Source organism: Xenopus tropicalis, chromosome 3, assembly GCF_000004195.4.
Source record: "Xenopus tropicalis strain Nigerian chromosome 3, UCB_Xtro_10.0, whole genome shotgun sequence".
Taxonomy (NCBI): Eukaryota; Metazoa; Chordata; class Amphibia; order Anura; family Pipidae; genus Xenopus; species Xenopus tropicalis.
Window position 1 is genome coordinate 101,258,479 of NC_030679.2, and position 23,535 is coordinate 101,282,013.

General features: G+C 36.5%; 1 protein-coding gene across 1 annotated transcript in view; it reads right to left on the minus strand.

Moving 5' to 3' along the window:
* The window catches only part of LOC116409541 (protein unc-13 homolog B-like), a 39,549-nt gene that overhangs the window by 7,873 nt on the left and 8,141 nt on the right, over nucleotides 1-23,535 (minus strand). Inside the window, exon 5 of the mRNA XM_031898213.1 lies at nucleotides 9,852-10,002. Within this exon, the coding sequence (XP_031754073.1) occupies nucleotides 9,852-10,002 (151 nt within the window). The remainder of the gene's footprint in view (nucleotides 1-9,851; nucleotides 10,003-23,535) is intronic.

Here is a 23,535-nt window from a genome sequence, read left to right on the forward strand (position 1 = left end):
GAATCTCTTTGCAGGACTGTTTAAAAGGGTCATAGAACCTTTATTCTGGTTCATAGAACTGTTTGCTTGCCTCATAAAACCTTTTAACTGGTTCATAAGATGCATCTTTGTTGTACTGGAAGACATTCAAATTGAAGCAACAGAAATAATATAAAAATATACCCAGCATCAAATAGGACTAACAGCCCATCCAGTGACTGGCAGAAATATAAAAATACAATTATCAAAGTTCAAAGGTTTACGAATGTATAACTACATGTATTATTTTAAATATACTAATACATTTTGTTATCTTTTCAACTCAAAACCATCCCCACCCAATCAGTCCATGTTTTCATGACACCAACATTCCGGAAGATTACCCACACCATTTATTGATTCACAGCTGTCAGTGATAGGAAATCCAGAAAACACATGTAAAGAAATTATGGGGGCTGTGTACTTCCCTATCTCCCCTCCAACGGGGGAATGAGATTAGTGGCAGTTGCTAGGCAACAACTAAGAATGTATATGCCTATAAGCCAAGGCACAGCAATCCCTTGTGTAGGAGAAGTGGTAGATTTGTTAGATATTATTTATGAAAAGTGAAAAAATATCATTTATTAATGATGCCGTGTAAATGTCTTCCATTCCACTACACCACCCATTTCCTTTGGCCATTTACTAAACCTGCTTCAAAGATACTTACAGGTTTATATGATATAACAGATATCACTGCAGTAAATGTAGTGATTGCAACTAGTGCGATCTCTTTGCAGGAGCATACTACAGGGTGCCCTGTGACTGGCTGAACTGCTTTGCATGCCTAAAAACACCAGCAGCACAGTAGGAAGGATCAGTGATTTGCTTAATGATTGCTGTGATAACGGGAAAATTCAGATTGAATTACAGCCAGATAATAACATAGTAAATACAGGAAAAAAAAGATGGAATGCAGAGGAAATAAGGGGGAGGGTGGGAGATACAGCAGATAAAGTGAATGGACTGAAGTAGAAAGGCAAAATAATATGTCTAAATTGTGTCACGACTCTCACATTACTATCTCATTTTAATGCAGATAATTGCATTACCTCCACTTTTTACCGTTTCTTCTTGGAGAAAATAAAATTAATTGAATTAGGAAATTGGTACAGATAAACGTATCTACTTGCTAAATGTAATGAGGCAGGCATAGCAAGCAGTAGAGCTTAAGAACTAGTTAGAGTTAGTGCCCCAGCTGCAGCTCTGAGAAACACTTGCCACTGAAGCAAAGCTCTTATGGAATCTTGGGACTGCGTATGGAATGGTCTATGAACCTAAACATATTACTAGCCTATAGCAACAATGCTTTCAATATTGGCCTCCAGGAGAATAGATTCTTGTAAGTAGCCCTAGGGGCTGATTTACTTACCCACGAACGGGTCGAATGGAGTCCGATTGCGTTTTTTTCGTAATGATCGGTATTTTGCGATTTTTTCGTATGTTTTGCGATTTTTTCGGATTCTTTACGAATTTTTCGCTACCAATACGATTTTTGCGTAAAAACGCGAGTTTTCGTATCCATTACGAAAGTTGCGTAAAAAGTTGCGCATTTTTCGTAGCGTTAAAACTTACGTGAAAAGTTGCGCATTTTTCGCGTAAGTTTTAACGCTACGAAAAATGCGCAACTTTTTACGCAACTTTCGTAATGGATACGAAAAACTCGCGTTTTTACGCAAAAATCGTATTGGTAACGAAAAATTCGTAAAGAATCCGAAAAAATCGCAAAACATACGAAAAAGTCACAAAATGTTCGTTTTGAAGTCGGAACTTTTCCAATTCGGGTCGGATTCGTGGGTTAGTAAATCAGCCCCCTAGAGTTCAGCATTGAACCTAGAAACTGCTTCATTTTCATTTCTTCTCTTTCTGCATTATTTGAAATCCTGGAAGGAAAGAAGGGACTAAAACATTGATGTTACAAAGTGCAACAACTTTTCCACAGTTTACAGACAGCATGTAGAAAGTACCTAACCCACAATGCATTGCACTGTGATGTTCCCTTACAGACATCACATAGTCAGGTGATTGTGGGATTTGGAGGATACTGACTGAAAGCAGGCTGAGGACAGTCGACTGCATTTTGAAGCCAGATCAGCAGGAGAATAGGGGGCCAGAATTAAGTATCTGTTCCAATCCATATTATTTAATTAAAATTATGAAAAGACTGCATATTTTTAATTGATGTATATTGCAAAGTTGCTTGAAATTATGTTTACTTTTCAAAAAGCTTAAGTTGTGTTTGGGTGGAGTTCCCCATTAAATGAGAGGCAATACAAAGGGGAGTAAGTCCTTGTCTGGTCTTTGTGGTTGCTGACTAAAGTTTAAAGATGACCTAACCCCAAAAATACCATTTTACTCAATGAAGACTGTACAAAAAAAATCAACACAATGGCTGAAGACTTTTGCTACATTGTCAAGTGTCAGAGCCAGGGGTGGAGAAAGGGACAGACAGATATTGTTTTCAATAGCAATATAATTTAATCAATAACTTTTAAAACAAAAATGTATTCCTAGGACTGAGAACATTTCATGAGGTGTTGTGTGTTACACTTCTGAATGGTAGACAATAAGTAAGAAAGCTAAGGCTAAAGGCAAACCCCCCCCCCATGATTTAAGTGATGTAGATAACATTTTTGTTGTAATCAAAAGAATTGAAGACCTACAAGAAATATCTCCATTGCTCCATCATGCCAGGAAGCTAGTTCAGACACAGTGCAGTTGCAGTTACCCACACCTATCAATCAGTCAACTACAAGTTAGGAAACGAAAGCAAGACCTGCTTTGTTATTTCTGCCAACTGCACAGCACTTGCCTGCTACCTATATTAGTAGTGTGTGGGTATAAAGTAAAAATCAAAACATTTACAGATAATCATATTATTGTATACTGTCTTCTAAATAGTACAAAGCAAAAACACAATTTGAATGCATAGGTACACCAGCTTTACAGTTTGTACCTTTGTGCCTTTGATCAGGGATCTCATGCTAAAGATGTTGATTTCATTCTCACTCCTCATTCTCACGCTTTGTGACCCCGGACAAGTCACTTAATCTCTTAATGTCTCAACATACTTAGTGCACCAATAATGGGTCCCTTGATTGCTGTAAAAACGCTTTGAGTCCCATTGGAGAAAAGCACTATATAAATGATCCTCTTTCCTCTTTTTTTTCTCTGTATGTCAAAGTTACTAAAGCTATTTAGTCACAGATTTAGTGCACAACAGCTAAGGCGCCATGCACCAATGGTTGTCAGAACAGTTGTACCTATAGAGTTTAGAATAAAATGCTGGTTAGATGTGCAAAAGAGTACCTCCAACCATCATCAGGTTAAGAACCTACTAATCAAAATGACAGACATTTTTTGTCTAAATAATTAACAGTCCATCACTACTTTAACAAATGACCCTCTCAAAATGATGAGCTCACTGGAAATGTGAATTTTAGCTTCAGACATGGGTTCATTTACTTAACAAATGTGCAGTGTGTAAGGTACATTTTCAGACAGAATGGCCATGTTTCTTTACCCACAATTCAGCATTGTATCCAGTGTAATGGTGTCTGTGTGTGAGGGGCGAAGCACCTGACACCATGGGCGTCCACAGAAGGGGGCAAGAGGGGGCACTTGCCCCCCCCTGGAAAAGTAGCAAAAAAAACAAAAACCTTACTCCGTTTCTGCAGTCCCCTCAAGCCCGTTTTTGCTGTGCTCCGATTGGATCTTTCTTCTTGTGGATTCTCCAATCAGAGCACAACTTCCTTGACAGACAGTAAAATTGACCAATCAGAGCACACATGCACACAGGGATCGGGAGATTTTGCAAACTGGAAACAGAAATAAAGACTGAAAAGAAGAATCTGCCCCTGTAACTTTACCTAAGAACCAACTCTCAACTTTTGCTGCAGTTTTCATCCCACAGGCACTATACCCAGGCACTATACCCAGGCACTATACCCAGGTACTATACACAGGCACTATACCCAGGCACTATACCCAGGCACTATACCCAGGCACTATACCCAGGCACTATACCCAGGCACTATACCCAGGCACTATACCCAGGCACTATACCCAGGCACTATACCCAGGCACTATACCCAGGCACTATACCCAGGCACTATACCCAGGTACTATACCCAGGCACTATACCCAGGCACTATACCCAGGCACTATACCCAGGTACTATACACAGGCACTATGCCCAGGCACTATACACAGGTACTATACCCAGGCACTATACCCAGGCACTATACCCAGGCACTATACCCAGGCACTATACCCAGGTACTATACCCAGGCACTATACCCAGGTACTATACAGTTCTAAAGAATCACTAGCTGACATTAAATTGTTTTTTGCCTGACCTGACATCTATAATAATATATAATCTATCCCCTACCCTAACACATGGAGGGTAAGTTAACTCTTTCCCTCTGAAAAAGCTCATTGTGTGTTTATATATGTGTTGTTGTTTTTTGCACTTACTATTTTTTTTTTTTTTTTGTCATTGTTTTGTTCATTTATAGTAAGTTACAGTGGGGCCAATGTTGTGTATCAGTGCCAGTGTTATAGTGCCAGGGCCTGAATATCTGCCATCTGTACCCACTGCTTCTCACTGTATATAATGTGCTGGGTTTGTAAATACAGACTGCGTCTCACTGTATATAATGGGGAGTCAGTACCCACTGCCTTTCTTGCTATAAAACTAACATAAACACATCTAAAGGGGTGGTTCACTTTTAAGTTAACCTTTAGTATGTTATAAAATGGCCTATTCCTAGCAACTTTGCAATTGGTCTTCCTAATTAATTTTTTTGAATAATTTGCCTTTCTCTTCTGCCTCTATACAGATTTCAAATGGGGGCCAAAAAATATTGCTCTGTGAGGCTACAATTTTATTATTATTATAATTTTGTATTACTTATTTTTCCAAGTAGGCCCCTTAACTATTCATATTCCCATCTCTTGTTTAAATCACTACCTGGTTGCTAGGGTAAATAAGACCCTAGCAACCAGATAGCTGCTGAAATACCAAATGGAGAGCTGCTGAACAAAAAGCTAAATAACTGAAAAACCATTAAAAATAAAAGTGAATTCGAATGCGAACTACCCCTTTAAGCTAACTGATCACAAACACAAATGTTTGCAGATCCCCTAACAGAAGTGCGCGTATGAATACTTTTACTACTAATACTAAACATTTTAGGGTAAAAAAAAAAAGCACCCCCACCCGCACTTTTGTACAGTATCCCTGGAAGTCAGTGGGAACGGCAAGAGGTAGTTGGGAGGTTAACTTTTTACGTCAGCAGCAAATCCACTAAGTGTCACATTAGCTGTAGGTCAGTCTGTGTATGGGCCATATTTAGCCTCCCCTAGTATCATCCTGCAAAAAAAAAAAAAAAAATATATATATTTATCTGTTGCAGGATGATGCTAGCTTACTTGCCCCCCCCTTGGAAAATTTTCTGCGGACGCCCATGCCTGACACCAATGTGGCAGTGGGTTATAATAAGCGCACTTGTGTGTGCCTGAACTTAATATGATGTGATGGTTGCATATTTTATAGTTGGAAACATTATCACACTGAAGCTTAATTAAAACTCATATACTCACTTTTTTTCAGCAGTATTAAACAGCAAAAATAAAAGTTTACAATAAGTAGACAATGAAGCAGAACTAGAGACTGTTTAATTTGCACAATATGTTTTGGGCCAGTCATGCTTGACAAAAAGCCTTACGTTGTGAAATTTTTTTGCTATTTTTTTTGCACTTTTTTTGCTATTCAGACTTGAACTTGGGTTTGTAGGGTACCGGTCACTCTAGCTAACACGTTTTTTTTGGCAGTGTGGCTTTTTTTTATAACAAGAGTGCAACAGTAGTGACTTTATTGGCTTTTATTTAGTGTAACTCCTCCTACAGCCCTGTCCATTTCAAGGTTAGTGGGTTATAGTGATGAGCGAATTTTTTCAGCAGGCATGGATTTGAAGCGAATTTCCGCATTTTGCCATTGGCAAATTGTTTTGCGAAACTTACGTGAAAATTTGCTGCGGAAAAATGTATTGCATGGAATTTTTTTTTTAAGTTGCGTGTCAAATTGGGCGCGGTCACGTCACAAAAAGGTGGGCGACAAAAAATAGATGCGGGGGACAAAAAAAATCGCACAACAAATGCGTTTCGCAAATTTTTCACCTTTCACTAATTTTCTTGCCGTTTTGGGAATTTAATGGTGATGCAAAACAGGACAGATTCGTTCATTACTAGTTATAGACAGTGGGCATTTCTGATGTGTAGAGTGGATGCTATAATCACTATCTGGATGTAGCAGGTGGTAGTAAAAGGTGCTTGTGTGGCGTACCGATTGCAGTGGTTAGCTAAGTTAGTTACAAAAGCTACATCCTTCACAAGCCAATGCTTTGGTTACACATCAGTTGGCAAAGTTGCACCCTGTGTGCCATACATAATAAAATCAAAACAAATGCAGATGATACCCAGGACCACTAAATGATAGATGAATATTTCCTTTATCAAACTGGTAGGCTAAAAAAATTGATTAAACCTTTCATATTATCTTCCATTGCGATTAGCTTGCTTGTGAGGATACTGAGTTTTTACCCAATGGCAATGTCTTATTTTTTTCTCCATTTCTTTTTTCTTACATTCATATAAAGCTTAACATATCTGTGGTTGAAAAAAATGCTCATAACACCAAGATGCTTGCAAATTTTGTTTGAAAAACTTTGTGTTAATAATATGATTAATATTTATAAAGCACATATTCTGCAGCTCTATACCAGCTCTATACAGTATATACCTTCAAATATATTAATTAAATATAAATACTGACTGATGTAGGGGTAAAGAGGCCCTACTCATTAGAATTTTCAACCTCTTGAATAATGAGCTGCACAATTTGCTGTACTGTTGCTAAAAAGCTGACAACGCACAAATAACATACTTGTGCAGCCATATATACATTATATATACTGTATAAATAACAAAAGACACAAATTTAAAAAAGGGGGGTAAAGTGTTTACTGTTGTAGTATATAGTAATTATATAGTAAGTTGGAGGCCCATTTATCAACATTCTGATTTTAGTGGTTTTGGAGTTTTTAAAACCACAAATAAACTCATTTCCACTTAAACCGGGAATGTCTAGTCACTTATTAAAAGAAACAATTATAAAACGCACAAACAGATGAAAAGTCAGAACGAAAAGAAAAGGATATGAAAACCACATTTTTGTGTATTTACAAACAAAAAAACCCTGGAAGGTTATGGCAATTTTTTTTGTTCACAAGGGTATGAAAACTCTTACAAAAACAAAAAATTTGAGGTTTTCATTTTCTTTTAGTTTTGGTTCAGCATTTTAATTCCTTTGTGCTTTTTTCAGATATTTTAATAAACAATAAGACATTTTTGGTTTTAGTGGGAATGAGTTTATTTGTGGTTTCAAAAAATTCTAAAACCACTAAAATCAGAATGTTGATAAATGGGCCTCCAAATGTGTAGTAACCTCAAGTGAAGTGCATTATGGCAAGTACTTCGATTAGAAAGACAAATAATGTATGCGTGCTTATAATAGCTAATCAGTTGTACATTGTCCCAAGAGAAACACAGAATACTCTTCCTGCTTCTTTGACCCCTGGTTGAATTTAGCTTTTGACCCTGAATGACTTCTAGGATGCACAGAAAATGGATCAATCGAGCATAATAGCAGTTAGAATCAGCACACCATTAACTGCATTTAAGATGTTTACACATGAAAGAAAATATTCCCCTTATCAGATAGCAATGCACTGAAACAAGTTATTTAACAAGGTTTTCAAATGACAAATAAAGAACATTTCAGCAAGTTATATCTACTATAAACAAGCAGACTTAAGGTATGATGATCTAAATTATGGGGATTGCTTATCTCAGGTTCTAAGCATTCTCGATAATAGATCCTATACCTACCACCTATTTATGCTTACAGTATTGTTAAATCTGAGGATTAATTTAAGGATGAGCTAGAAATGATGTGCCTAATACATAGCACTTAGAGTAGCAGCCTAGAGGTAAAGCAGCCCTCGGGCAGTAAGGATCTAAACTTATAAAGAGAATAAAAACCAGTGCAGTCTACCTTAGGGTTATTTTTCAGCCCTGCAATTTTGAGATTTTGTATGTGTTCATTTCCATAAAACAAATGTTAACTTAGAAGCTAAAAGAACCTGTATATGTGTAAAAGGTAAAAACCATCAGCTTTCTCTTTAAAAATATATATGCAATTTTGCAGCATAATGGGGGGAGGGGCATATATGTGCCGCTTAATTGTTTTCACACCTATCTTATAATTAGATCTCTTTTCACCATTAGGACATTATTAATCCTATTTAGCAATAGGCTACTCTTTAAATATACCTTCTGTTACAGTAATCATTGCTATTAAACGAAGGAAAATAAGGGTCTTTAAGTTAATTAAGCAATAATCATTTGCCTGTCACATTAGTAGCTAATAACCTATGGTAAATTGGAAACTCCTGGGTGCTGAGTAACTGGCCTTATACTGCAGTACTATAGCCTGGTAGACAGGACCTCTCCAGGTAAATACAACATGGACAACATGACTTTTGACAATGAAATCTTAATTTATATTAAAAACAGACCATTACTAGTGATGTGTGAAACAATTTACCAGGCATGGATTCACTGTGAATGTCTGTGTTGCAATGTAATTGGTGGATTACATTGCGAAACGGACATCAAAAAATTTTTGGCGCGCACTCAAAAAAAATGCATCACAAACATTTTCACCTTTTCGCAGATTTTTTGCTGTTTCATGAATCTTTTCTAAGATTCGCAAATTTTTCGGCAAAGTGAAACGGGAAGATTTGCTCATCATTAACCCTTACATGGGTAGGTGGCACAGTCCCTCTGTGGTTGCTGTCTACTTCACCTACAGCTTTTTCACCTACATTCTAAAGGATCTAATTTCGAATAAAAATTGTGAAGGGAAATATAAAAATACAAATAAATAAGACATACTGTATAAGGGTTGATTCACTATAGTGCGATAACGCTTATCGCATGCTTTTTTGCGTTCAATTTGACGCGAATTGACGCGAATTGATTCGCTAAAGTATTATCGCGTGCGTTAAATAGTGCGCAACAGAATACGTTAATTTTACCGCATTGCGTTAATTAGCATGCAGAAATAATTCACACACGCGCTAAATATTGCATTAGTCTGAACGAAAATTAACACCTACTTGGGGCAGGCGGTAATTATAGAAAAGTACAGCTCATGTGCTTTTGGCAACACAATATGGACTTTGCAGTGGGATTTATTCAAGTATGTGTTGGCCCTAGAGTGATGTAGCCTCCAGTTTGCAGGGAAATGGGCATTTTCAGAACAGTAGTTTTACGAAAGTAATGGCGTGTATTGCTAATATGGCGTGCATTTTTTCGCACGCAGTGACAATTTGTGCGCGCTGCGTTAATTAGCGCGCGTTGCCTCAAATACCACACGAAAATAGCCTTCGCGACTTAAATAACGCAAACAGTGTCGCGTCTAAATTAACGCAAGTATCCTTTTAGTGAATCGTGCGTTAAGACACGAAAAATTAGACACGATAACATTTTTAACGTATGCTATAAATAGCGCTCGCTTTAACGCACCTTAGTGAATCAGCCCTATAGATTGTTACTTGTCTACATTTTTGCAATTATAATTTCAAATTACAAGTTGCCATACTACAAATTATTAAAATGCATTATTTCTAAATATCTGAAAATGTAAATAACTGAAATAACACTGCCTTTTTGTATGGGTGAATTTCAACCTTATTTGAATTTACCATTCACGAGGAGTTGAGAAAATATACCTTGTCTCTTTTTTAATAGTACTGAGAATATTTTGAGATGAAGTGGAAACTTCTGCATTGTTAGAATTCGTCCAAAGGGATTCGTTTCTGGGATATAAGTCTTGATTATCAGTTACATCATCTGCTGAAACACCAACAAAGTCATATTATAAGCTGAGTAATTATGATTTTAGAAGAAAGATATCACCAGCTCTATACAAAACAGGATTTTAAATATAAAAAGGAAAAATACAACACCTTCCTTAACAAAGCATTATTTATTACAGCTCCAATGGCATAGCAGGTATTTTCTCCTATCACAGTTTGTTGATTGTGGAAATGTCATATTAATCATGTAGACACATTGCATGACACCTCATTTATTTAAAATTAGTTTGAGACGTTTATCTTTTTAACCTCTTTTCAGTTATCTTTGTGTTTTGTAGAACTAGTTTTATGCAAGTAGAGAATTTAGAATTGTTTTAAATTAAGTACCGGTTCCATAGATATTACAGTTCTATTGTTTATGTGGGTACTTGAATCAAATCACCAAAGTAATAATTTGACTTTGATTTTTCACTTTTTCTTAGTCTAAAATCAAAGTAGTCATTACTCAGCTGAGCCTTGATATCCTTTTGGAAAAGCTCCAGTATACCAAAGGAAACCTAGTATGGTCATGAAAAGCACAAAGATGAGCAAATGAATGCAGAAGTGTAGAATGACAGTGAATGAATATAAATAGCATATGTTCAACAACATATGAACTTTCTAAATCTGCTACTAACCATTTACATGTAGCCTAAATTATTTTGCTATCGCAATACAAAGTACTTGCCTGGCCATCAATGTTTCATATTCAGCAGGGTCAACTAATGGTTAGTAAGCAGTTGAGTTCAATGCTTTGGACTAATTAAAACAATAATGCCCTAACCTCAAAATGATGTTAATGGATGGAATTTTCCTCCTTCTCTTTATTGCTTGATAAATCCATAGACAGCTGAGTCAGTGAACAGTTAAAATGAGATCATCCTCAAACAAACTCTTATGTCTCTCTATAGCTCTTTGTTTTTTAAGTGGAAGAGATACATTCCAATATTGTGGTGTTGATATGCACCAGTACCCATGGAGCTCTCCAGTCCACCTGTTGATTTTCTAGTCTGAAACTGCCAGAGATGTCTCCTAAAAGTGGGTGTAAGAGTTGGGTTGGACTTGGGAGGTGATCTATAGGTATAGGTATAATTAATGTCTTAATAATGGTTTGCTTAATTTATTGATTGAGATCTTATTATTTAACAATTTAATGGACTGTTTTTGTAGTCATTAACCAGGAGATTACATTTCTGCTGACATATTTAATTCACAGATGTAGTTGTAAGTAGTTCATTTTATTTAATTTGCTTATGGGCATTTTACTAATGTCTTTATGTTATTACAATTGCAATATTACTGACTTATAAACTTCATTATCTATTATATTTCAGCTATGTATTACAGTGGTTAATTCAGTGGCAACTCTACTAGTATATTTAGTCTTTTATTCCAAATGTATTACTAATAGTGCTTGTTACTTCATGGGAATACCAAGTGTTGTGATATATTTCAGGGGTGCATTGCTTCTTTGCATAATGATTAAGGCAGATTTTACTGGAGGCCTCAACCTTCAGATCTGACGCACTATATGTGAAGACATAATTATTGTAGCTGACTCTATTAGCTCTAATGTAATATTGAGGATGTGGGCCTGGACACCTGCAATATTAATTAATTATAGGACTGTCTGAGGCCTAATATTAAACTAGAATCTGTAATGTTGACTCTTGGATTGTTTTGTAATTAAGCACCATGCATTTTCAGGTAGTCCTTTGGGTTGTTTTTACGCATATGCAAAAGGGCTCCAAATGCACCGGACACAGCGGCTTGCTTAAAACTCGATTTTTATTACTCCATTTAAAAACAATACGCCTGACACGTTTTGTGTAACTGTACACTTAATCATAGGCATAACACACACAAGCAAGAAAACATTTAAATAGTGACATAACGATGATGAGCAGGACATCAGTACTGCCCATTTAACTCTTAAACAGATGGAGAAAATTCGATACAATCAAGTACAATGTAGCAAGCCACACGAAGTTAAACAGTAAAATTGAATCAATAATAAATATATAAGCACATGAGATAAAAGTCATAATACCCCACAGCGATGACCTTAATAAAATCAAAATGATTAAAGTAAGAAACAGTGAATAAGGTCATCAAATTTCAGGTTAATTATGTCAAACATAACAACTGATATCAAAAATAGAATTTAAACCAGTAGGATGCCGAGCGCCCAAAATAAAGATCCATTTCACCTCAAGACGCAACAGTCTATCATGCATATTTGAACCCCTTTCATCAGGGAAAACCCTGTCAATAACTTGAATCTGTAAAAAGGAAGAATCAGCCTCGCAACATTGTGTAAAATGCCTTCCAATAGGACTGTTACTACTCTTTGAAACAATGTGTCTGATGTGCTCTCGCATCCTACTTTTTAAAGAACGGATTGTACAGCCAACATACTGAATTTTACAACTTAAACAGGTTAACAGGTATACAACATACTGTGTATTGCAATTTGCATAAACACGTATATCAAAAGATCTGCCCGTAACCGAACTCTGGAAAGTGGTGGACCGTTTCACATACGTACAAGTGATACATCTACGTGCGCCACAGATGTATGTACCTTTTGTAGCCAACCAAGTGGGTTTAGTAGGTTGTGATCTCCACAAAGTGGGAGAGAGAACATTGCCCAAAGTGGGAGCTTTCCGTGCCACAAACCTACAGCCCCCTTGTAAGATCTGTGCTAGTTGTGGATCATTAAATAAAACAGGTATTAAATAGTCTATCACCTTTCTAATTCTATAAAACTGATTGCTATAGGTAGTTACAAAAATAGGTGCAACATCGCTCTTGTCCTTTTTATCACTATCACTATCAGTGACCTTATCAGCAAGTAAGGACACCCTCTCCATTCGGAGGGCCTTAATGAAAGCTGTTGAGAGAGATCTCATGGTATACCCACGATCTAAAAATCTATTGCGTAAGAGACAGGCTTGCTGAAGAAAAGCTCCATCTGTACTACAGTTCCTTCGAAGTCTATAAAACTGCCCCAACGGGATTCCCTTAAAGGTGTGGCCTGGATGGCACAAATCAGCTCTCAATAGAGCATTACCAGCACAGGCCTTCCTGAACACAGTGGTCTCAATGATTGAGCCAAACGCCTCCAATTTTAAATCTAAAAAAGAAATACTAAATTTATTAAACTCACTAGTGAATCTCAAATTTAAATCATTAGTGTTCAAATCCTTTACAAAACCAGCATACTCGCTTTCTGTACCTCGCCAAATAAACAAAAGGTCATCCACATAACGTTTGTAGAAAACAATTTTGTCAATAAAATCACTGCCATAATACTGCCATAAATGTGGGACTCCTCCCACCAGCCCATGTACAGGTGGCGTAGGTGGGTGCGAACTTTGCACCCATTGACGTCCCACACTTCTGGAGATAGAAAACCCCATCAAATTTAAAGAAATTGTGTGTTAGTAAATATGATATGGAATACAAAATAAAATTCTTTGTCACCACATCATACATACTGTATTTATCTAAGTGATATGAAACCGCAGATAACCCTTGTGATGGGGAATACATGAATAAAGAGAGGTCACATCAATTGTGCCCCAAGAATAAGAATCCCACCACCTCAAACCACCCAAAAGTTGAAGGACATGCTTAGTGTCCCGAACATATGAAATCAATCGTTGTACAAGAGGCTGCAAAAGTAAGTCAATGTATTCTGAAAGCCTTTCATTAAGTGACCCTATTCCAGACACAATGGGTCTCCCCACAGGGGGGCACTCCTTTTTATGAACCTTTGGTAGGTGATGAAACAATGGTATCTTAGTAGAAGTGGGTAACAAATGATCTCTTACTTTCATGGTCAAAAGACCACTATCAAAGGCATCACTGACTAAACTGGTAAGGATTTTAGCATATGCTACTGTGGGGTTACCCTTCAGAACTTGATAAGTGGAGGGATCAGTAAGCTGTCGCAATGCCTCATTTTGATACATTTCACTATCAAGCACGACGACCATTCCACCCTTGTCAGCATTCTTGACAACGATAGAATGGTCATCTCGTAATTGCTTTAAGGCGTAATTGCTTTTATAAGTAAGATTAGAGCGTGAGAAGTGAGAATTAGTTTTAACTTTTAAATCCAAAAGATCCCTCTCTACCAGTTCCTGAAATGTATCAATGGCATTGCCCCTACAGTGTACAGGATAAAAATCAGAACCTAAACGTAATTTTCTGCTCAATAGCAACACGACTCTGAGAAAACTCAGACTCACTTTGCAAAGTATGTAACGTATGTAAACAACTCTCATCATCAAATGAGAGCTTACAGCTAGAGTCACTGAGTTTAGTAGACATGGGGGAAAAACACCTACCACAATCGGATCCCACCTCATTTATTGATTGTGCACTATCCACAGTATCAGTCCCAGTCAAAAAGTCAAAGTCAAAGTCTCAAATACATCAAATACATCGCATTAGAAGTTAATATGCTTTGTAAGCAAGAAATTGAGAACCGTTTTTGCTGGTGGATGATTCTTAATTTTGATCACTATGATGATTCTCATTTTGTCTGTACAATGCAGGAGGTTATATATATCAAAATTGTTAGTGGCAGCACAACTCTTCATCTTCTTCGTGGTAAAAAAATTGTCGCCCATTGACTTCAATGCATTTAGTGAATTTTCACCATTTCGCAAACTTTTTGACAAAGTGAAATGGGACAGATTTGCCCATCACTACGGCATAATACAAAATTGATTACATATTACATATTAAAGCAATTAAATAATGAAGAATCTGTTTAGTGCATTTTTGCACTGGGTTGGGGGCTGATTTCCTGTAATCTATATTAGTTATTTTGTTTCTAATTAAACTTAGGAAAATACTAGTGGCAATATTTAAATGAAATATTACAAATTTTGGGTTTTTTTTAACTTATCAAGCAACAGATTGATAATACTTTGAATAATTGAAGCACCTCATTAATACAAGGCTTTTCATGAAACTGCATCTCATATTCTTATATTTTCCAGATGTATGGTCATGTGAACCAATAATGAAAAAAGAAATGGCAACATTTTACTATACAATATTGATAGAACAGTATACAAGAGAAACCTATTTGCATTTCTCCTTAAAGAAACCTCATAAATCTCATAATTCAGTCTAGTGATTTCCTAACTGCTCATTTTTCATTAGTTTGTTCAAGAGAAAATATTTCTTACTTATAACTAGTTTATGCTCCATTTATGCTGGTAAAATTGACAGTAAATTATGAAGGCGTTATTGTTGTGCATCCAGAATATTCCTCCTCTGAGGAATAAAATATATATAGATATGAGGATACAGCCTCTGCTGTGGCATTCTACAAAAAAAGTTTCAAATTAAAAAAAAAAATCTTTAGAAGTGAAAAAGATATGGTACCATTTTATATAGTCTAGAGGAAACTCCTTATTGGAGATGCTGATGCTTTTATTGATGAAATAAGCAAAAGGTAAATATTTTGTGCATACCATGAATATTTACAGATAATTTAGAATAAAAAAGATAAATATCACTTTAAATATGTATTTTTAGTAATATTCTTGCACATGGGGAATGACGTGTTGATTATAGAGGGAAGTAAGTAAGATTTTATAGGTAAATGAAAAATGTTTGGTTGGCAGGCAAGGTTAAAAACATCAGAAATGGTGATCTCATAATCTCCTTGATGTATAAAGGCATCTGACATTTCAGATTATGTAACAAACCATGACTGCGAAAATGTTGCATGGCAAAAAAATTGAGTGAGCAACAATTTTTTTGACGGGGGTGACAAATTTTTCCGTGCCAAATTTTGCCATCTGTTTCACCATATAAACCACCAATGGCAAAACGCCAAATGTTTTTGGAGTGTGGGAGGAAACCCAGAGACATGTGACAGATCACTGGCATTGTGATTGTATCTCACCACTTCCTTAAATTCCAGAAATCTTCTGCTTCATGTGCAAAATATTGTTATTGTCAGGGCTACCTAGGGATGTAACTGTGGATACCCTGACACCAATGTTCCTGCCCCCCCTCCACCAGTGCACATGATTAAAAGGCAGAGGGAGAAATCAGGGGGTCATAGGTCAAGAGCCAGTGGTGTGTTTCCACTCCTCTCTGTGTGCCTCCCCACAACTACAACTTCTGTTTCCACTGGGCTACCAGTAGCGACATACCTTTACTCTGATATGCAGAATTCACTTTTAATGAAGAAATGAATAATAATAAGCAATTAATGAGAGACTTATATATGAATAGGAGAGGGACTGAATAGAGTTATAAAACATAACTATAATAATAAAACTGAAGCTCCACAGAGAAATAGTTTTTGGCTTCTGCAAATTTTGCAACATTTGAAAGCTACAAAGAGTTTGAAAAAGAAGACAAATAATTCAGAAACTATAAGAAATAAATAATGAAGCCCAATTGAAAAGTTGCTTAGAATTGTCATTCTATAACATACTAAAACTTTAAATAAGTATAGTTACACGGAAATTTACTCCAGCCCTGTGTGATAATTTATGTAGTTGTGATTCCTCCTAACAGCGCAGCATTGCAAAACATCATTTTAATAAGGGTACAAGAGGGAATATTATGGTGCTCAAATCCCCCCTTCAAAACCAGATAACTATGAAAATAACCATATAATGCATTTTGACTTTCAAAACCAGCATTTTCCATGGATTGTAGTTAGTCGACATTTCTGCATTTTACTATGAGCTTTTCACAGGGTTTGTTCATCATTTACATGTAATGAAAGTTATATGGGAAACGCATTGTGCTAAAGTTTGTGTTAAAAATAGGCAGATTTATGTTAGGTATAGGTAAAATATTTATGCCTCACCTTAAATATAAGGTGACTTGAGATTTTCAGCCTATTGTAGCCACCTTTATAACCTGTTCATGTCTAAAAATGCAATTAGACCATCATTGATTGGAAATTGATTTCAACTGCAAAAATTCTTTTATCCGATTCAGTCTTGCTGCATGTCTTTTTAATGTATGTCCTAATTAATGCTTATCTCTGATGCTTGCATGCCCAGCATTATCTATAAACCATCTTTTGCAGCAAGGCCCATACTAGGTATCTGCTTGTATATTTAATAATATTGCATATTATAAATGAATTCATAAATCCAAACAAATATCCATTAATTTCACTTTAAAAAGTCTAAAGAAACATGACTTTCAAGGTTATGCTAAAATCTCTTTAGAGCGCTTATACAGGCATTTTAACTTTCATGTACAAGGCTGCAGGCTTTCTTACAGTTTTGTACTTTTTATTCCACTTAAACTACCATTTGATGCAACATCCACTCTTGTGAATCACCCCAACATTAATTTTGTGGCATAAACAAACATTTCACTCCAATCTAACTACACTTTGTTATTCCCCCAAGTGTCCATTTTATCTGTGGCATGGAAGGAGCATAAAAAGTAGTCTCTCATCATTTGCAATGATTTTGACCCTGCAAATTTGCTATAAAAGAAGATGGTGTGGTTGTGTGCAAACATGCTTGTATATGTTGTTGCAAAAGAAAATCAGCATAGCGATATTATGAATTGGTCAAGTAACTATAATCTGCTGTTTAGAAATGTTAGCTTCTGAGAAATGTTTTAAAAATGTAACTGACAAAGTTCATTAAGTATAATGACTCACTAATTAATTGCTACTTTATAAAGCAGAAGCTTTATCAGTTCACCTCTCATAGTAAGTTATATGAGCTTGGACTCAGTGTTTTCAGCCTACCAAGGCAGCATGTCAGTTAAACGTTCACATGGGTTTTTATCATCTCCCGTAATGCTGAATTGATTTCACAGAGCTATAAATTCTTTTGAGAAGAAAACCTTATTTAGGTGGGTTTTATGGCAGCATTACAGTGTTTCCATTCAATATATTGACCATGAATACAAAACAACATACAGTATAATGTGCAAGGTATATCTTTCAAAGAGAAAGACTGAGGCATGTTAGAACTCACCATGTTGCAATTCACTAACCACTTACTAAATCTTTGCAGCATAGAAAGGCTGCAAACACATAGATGCCTATAGATAAATATATCAGAAAGCAAAATGCTAAATTTGCTGCATTGGCATTCACAAGGGTCTGCTAATGGGATTTGCATTAAGCATGTGGATTTCTCTGCAAGCTTAAACAGGACAGAAGAACAATATCAAAACACCTTGTAGATGTATTTTAATAGACTTTTAGGGTTCTTTCAAAGCAGAACTGTATAGGCCTTAGGAGCAGACACAGAATTAGATGTGAAATTGAGTCTGCACCAAGATGGCATACATAAAGGAATTCTTATTACTTTGACCTGCGGTGAATACTGGGCTGCTTTTTTCACACTGAGCCAGTGAGGGTATGAAAGTATACTCCACTGACCCATCAACAGGATGCCTGTTATTATATTAGTGAAATGTCTTGCCTTTTACAAACAAGTGCAAGTCTTGCCTATGTCCTGCATAATAACCGCTGCTAGCAGTGGGAGTAAACTGCTGTGGTGCAGGAAAAGCTGCATTGTTGGATAAAAATGTTTAGAGAATCCTGACTGAATAAGTCAAGCTAAAATATCTGCAGATTCTGTTGCTACCATGGTGTTGGTTCCATAAGCAAGAACTCTAATGCGTATTACATATTTTTTTAATTCAAAATTGTAAATCTAGAGCATCATTAAATCTAGTTACAAAGTATTACAATTCTACTCTAATTTACTAAGGAAACAACTGTACATACTGCCATCATGGTGTATCCCCAAAGATCATCATGATATATCCCTTAAGCTCTGCCCAGGGTATCTGCAAGTGAGCATTCCTCTTTCTTCTTCCTTCTTTCTTTGGACTGACGCATGCCGTCTTTTTTTGTTAAAGCTCAGCTTTTCACTCTACTGCACATATGCAAGCGGCACAAAGAAAAAAAAGAGGATCACCCGCTCGCAGGTACCCGGTGGGCTTGTTGTATTGTCCATGCCCTGTCCTGGCATGAGAACTTTTGAGAAATGGCAAAAACTATCAAGTCTGCCATGTATAACATCATCATCTGAATTCATAATTAACAGAATATGCCAATGTCCCAGGAACCCAAACATGTTGGTAATTTAGTACATAATCTAGTTCTATCCCAAATAAAATCATTAATGTTGATGCTTTGCAGTCAGATATATAAGCATATAAGGTTTGATGGAGATGAGTCTACATAATTCTTGAGAAATGTAACCTCCCCTTCCTCAGCTACAACAACAATCCAAAACACAGGAGACCCTGCCTTGGCATCTGCAGGTACCATGCAACTGTGAATGCCATTGGCCTGAACTAGAATCTGAAAGTCCTCATAACATCACTCTGAACATCACAAATTCTCATACCACAAGTGCCACTATATTCTGCTGATCCCATTGCACATACCTGTATGTACACAATTGTTATAAATGCAAGGTTTCTTTGAAGGGCTTCTAAAATGAGCAACATTACATGGGACTGGGTCTTGACAGGCAGAGAAAATCAGAGGCGGTAATACAGGCTGTTGGTTTAATGCCGGTAGATAAGAAAGGGAATCCAATGATCAGGTCGATTTCAGAGGTCAACAGGGTCAGAACAGACTTTGCTGGTGATGGGAACTCACTGCATGACAAAAGGTTTGGTGACTCTCAGTACAAAAAGAAAACATGACAAGTGACAGTTTGAGTTGCGCTTCTAATTATATTTTATGTCTATGCTGAAGTGAATGCTCCCATTGTGGGCCCACAAAGCATCAACCCAACAAACGTGACAAACCTGCAATAAACTATCATTTTATGTCTAGAAACTTCTAGCATATTATGGACAACTCTCAGCTAGTTTTTATATTTTATATTTAGAGCTTTTAAGATGTTTAAATACTAGAGAGCAGTGATAATAGTTTAGACATAATACATATTTATTTTATGAATCTAAAATGAAGATCATAACATAAAAAGTGATTTTTCAGTGTAATTCCTCCTTTTAAAATCCAATTTAGAAAACCCCCCACTATATTAAAGTATTATTGATTGAATAATGAATGAATTAACACCTTACGAAGTATTTTTAAAAAGCACTATTGTCTTTCATTTTAAAGGTACAGATCTCCCTTGTTAAAATGTATGAACCTCAGCAAGTTTAACTAAAATACAATTGTTTGCATCTTTAATTCACAAGGGGCTCCATAGCCCTAGCCTGTAACCTATTTAGAAAATATTTTCTAAAACAAAGATTTTCCATTTCCAGAAAGGTACTAGCTACTTCATAAATGTATAAAATGCCCCAGATCCTTCAATAACATGCTAAATGCTACCACCTACAGTTTCAGGCTCGAACAGCTACTCTGTACTCAGTCAAAAGAGGAATTCCTTTCGCCCAATGTAAAACAATTGATACTGGAGATCCTCAGTAAATATGACTTAAGTATAAGCTGTATAATCTAGGGCCTCTAAGACTCACTCATTATAGCAGTTTTTGGGTAGAGACCATCTTTTTACAGCTAAGGTTGAGCTTGGTTAATATTTATTTCCCCCCTTAATTTAATATACAAAATAAGTGATTTCTATATTAAGGAACTCTCTACATTTATATAATAGTACTAGAGTGCCCTCTAGAGAATTTTTTAGTGATTTCAGTCAAAACACACCAGATCTTGCCTAGATTAACTCCAAAACACAATATACTCTTAGACAGCAGGGGGGAAATAAAATCACTGAATGATTGGTATTGCTATTAATCTTTAAAAATATTTTTTTGGGGGAAAATGTCACTGTGGTATAGAGAAATAACAAAGCAGATAGCATATTTAAATTGTGATTCCCCAGACCTGTGTGCAGCACTGCCCAGCATTTACTCTCCCTATTTATTAAGATATTCTTTGGGGAGAGCATTTGCTAAGGTGAGCAAGGGTGATTCATTCCAAAATGATTTGTTTACAAGTGATCTGAGCTAGTTTAATAAGGAGAGCTACAAGGAGAACCATTACTGAGGACCCTGGTATCTCTCTGTTACTAAAATGAATGGACTGTGTAAAATGTTATTGCTTCTGAGGATCCTACCCATCTACTGCAGCCATACTCTGAAAATATAGCACTACAATTTACCCATTAATGGCAAAGCTTATTATATTTGTACTGCTTGTGTGCACAGTGCTTGCTAAGGTACTCTCTTGCTTTAACCCTCCTACTGTCTTTAAGTATTCACATATCTTCTTTCCTGCTTTCTTTCCTTACATTTCAAATCCTCTTCCCACATCCCCTCACTCTTTTTCCTACTATTACTGGCTGTAGAGGATATCTCTCCAAACCTGGACCCTGCTCCATACCAACTAATATTATTTTTTCTGTCCCATTGCTCAAAGCTGTTTGTTCCTCTGCTGTTGCTAACCTTATTCAGATTACAGCTCTTTCTTCCTTTTGTTTTCTTGTGCCCTTCTCAGCACCAGCTCTTTAACTAACAAACCCACATTCATCCATGATCTGTTTTGCTCAAGATAACCTCTTCTTTTGAACTCCAGCAGTGGACAAACACCTGAACTCCTAAGGACTGCCACTTTCTGGATCTAGCCTTTACTAAAAAATCTATACCTCTCTGATGGCCCCTTCCCCCTTTCTGGTCATCATTTGGTCATTTTCTGTCTTACATTCTCCTTCCCCACCTGCTTATTCCACCACTGTCCTAATGTGGAATACACATGACATAGACCTCCCAATCTAAGCTATCTTTTTTAGGTCCAGTCTCTCCTCTTTTAGGAACATGTCTGATCCTGAGACCCTGGTTACTGAATATAACCACATACTATCCTCCACCATTGACTCATTTGCGCTCCTACAGGCTAAGCGTACTTGGGCTCAAAACCCATGCCCCTAGCTAAATTCACTAACCACATTTCTGTGCGCCTGTACAAAGTCTGAAGAATGCATGTGGAGGAAATCCCGTACGCAAGCAGACCTTTTATATTAAAGATTGTCATGCCTCAACTCTGCCTTGTCAAAGACCAAACAGGAGTACTACAATACTCTTATAAACAATAACAAATCCAATTCATGACGACTGATTTCTATATTCAATACCCATCTGCATCAGTCATCAATGGATCACTCAACCTCATGCACTCTCCTCAGGACTTTGCTGATATCTTCAAGAAGTAGTGTCCATCCACAATCAGTGGATTTTGTAGAGGACAATTCCTACTCCTCTACAAAAATAAAAAATGGTTGGTGAACTTTGTATAAAATACTTGCGAACAAAAGCTTTAGCTCCTAATTGTTGCTTTGCGCTGCAACCAAATACAATTGTAGAAATCCAAAAAATAGGAAAAAAGCTTCAGCAGGTTTACTGCAAAACATTTATTGTGGGTAGTGGTAGTTACCACTACCCACAATAAATGTTTTGTAGTAAACCTGCTGAAGCTTTTTTCCTATTTTTTGGATTTCTACTCCTCTACTAACACAGACCAGCTCCTCCTTCCTGACCTATCTTCTGCATGTCTTAATATTTTCCGTCCTGTAACAGCCTCAGGAATCTCCCAGCTTCTTTTGTCTTCCCTACTCACAACCTGCTGTCTTCAGCCCATGCCTTCTTATTTGTCTTATCCCATCGGTTATAATGTAAATCCCCGGTGGGATGGCATACGCGGTGCCGCGATTTGCCGAAGTCACTGAAGTTTCCTCTCAAGGCAACTTCGGCAAGTCGCGGCGCTGCATATGCCATCCCACCGACGATTTAAATTCTAGCCCATGGTATGGCATTGCGGGGAGATCATGTGTATCATGGCCCTAAATGAAAAAAACATTTTATTTTATAGTACGTAATTTCAAATGAAAAAAAAAAACAATAGCATAACCAACCAAATACACATTTGAGGGGGTAGGAATTAACGAAAAGCAAGGTACAAAACCAGAGAAAACAATGTCAGCATGAAACATATTTACAGAGATCATTGAGCTTTAAATGTATCTTGCTCTTCTAATCAAATAAGTCTGTTTATAATTGACTCATTAACATAATTAAGCAAATCAAAAAGCAAAGGTGCATAAATTGATTTCCAAGATACAGGTGTTTGTTTCCTAGTATGAAATAGAGATAATCAAAGTAAGAAAGAAAGTGGCACTCATTTTAAATTGCATTTTATCACATTTTTACAGTGCTCAAAAGACAGTATCCCACAGTAAACACTTCAGGAATATTTTTGTTTATTGCCAGAATGAATGAAAAAGGTATCTGGGTTTTTTTTAAGCAGCTATTGCTATGGATCCTCTTTTTCTAAAATAATCACTCTGCTGTTCAGTATGTACTTATGAACGTGTTTAGGAAGGAAGTGTCTGCTTCCTCCCAGCTTTCATGATTGAATGTAGGAATGTTGGCAGACCATTTATAATGCAGCACTGCAAATGGATTTTGCAGGGATAACATAATAATTGAGTAAATATTCAATAAAAGTTTATTCAGATGCCTCTTATTCAGCAACCTTTCAATTTTATTATATTTGGCTCAGTTCTTAGACTTCAAAATTTAT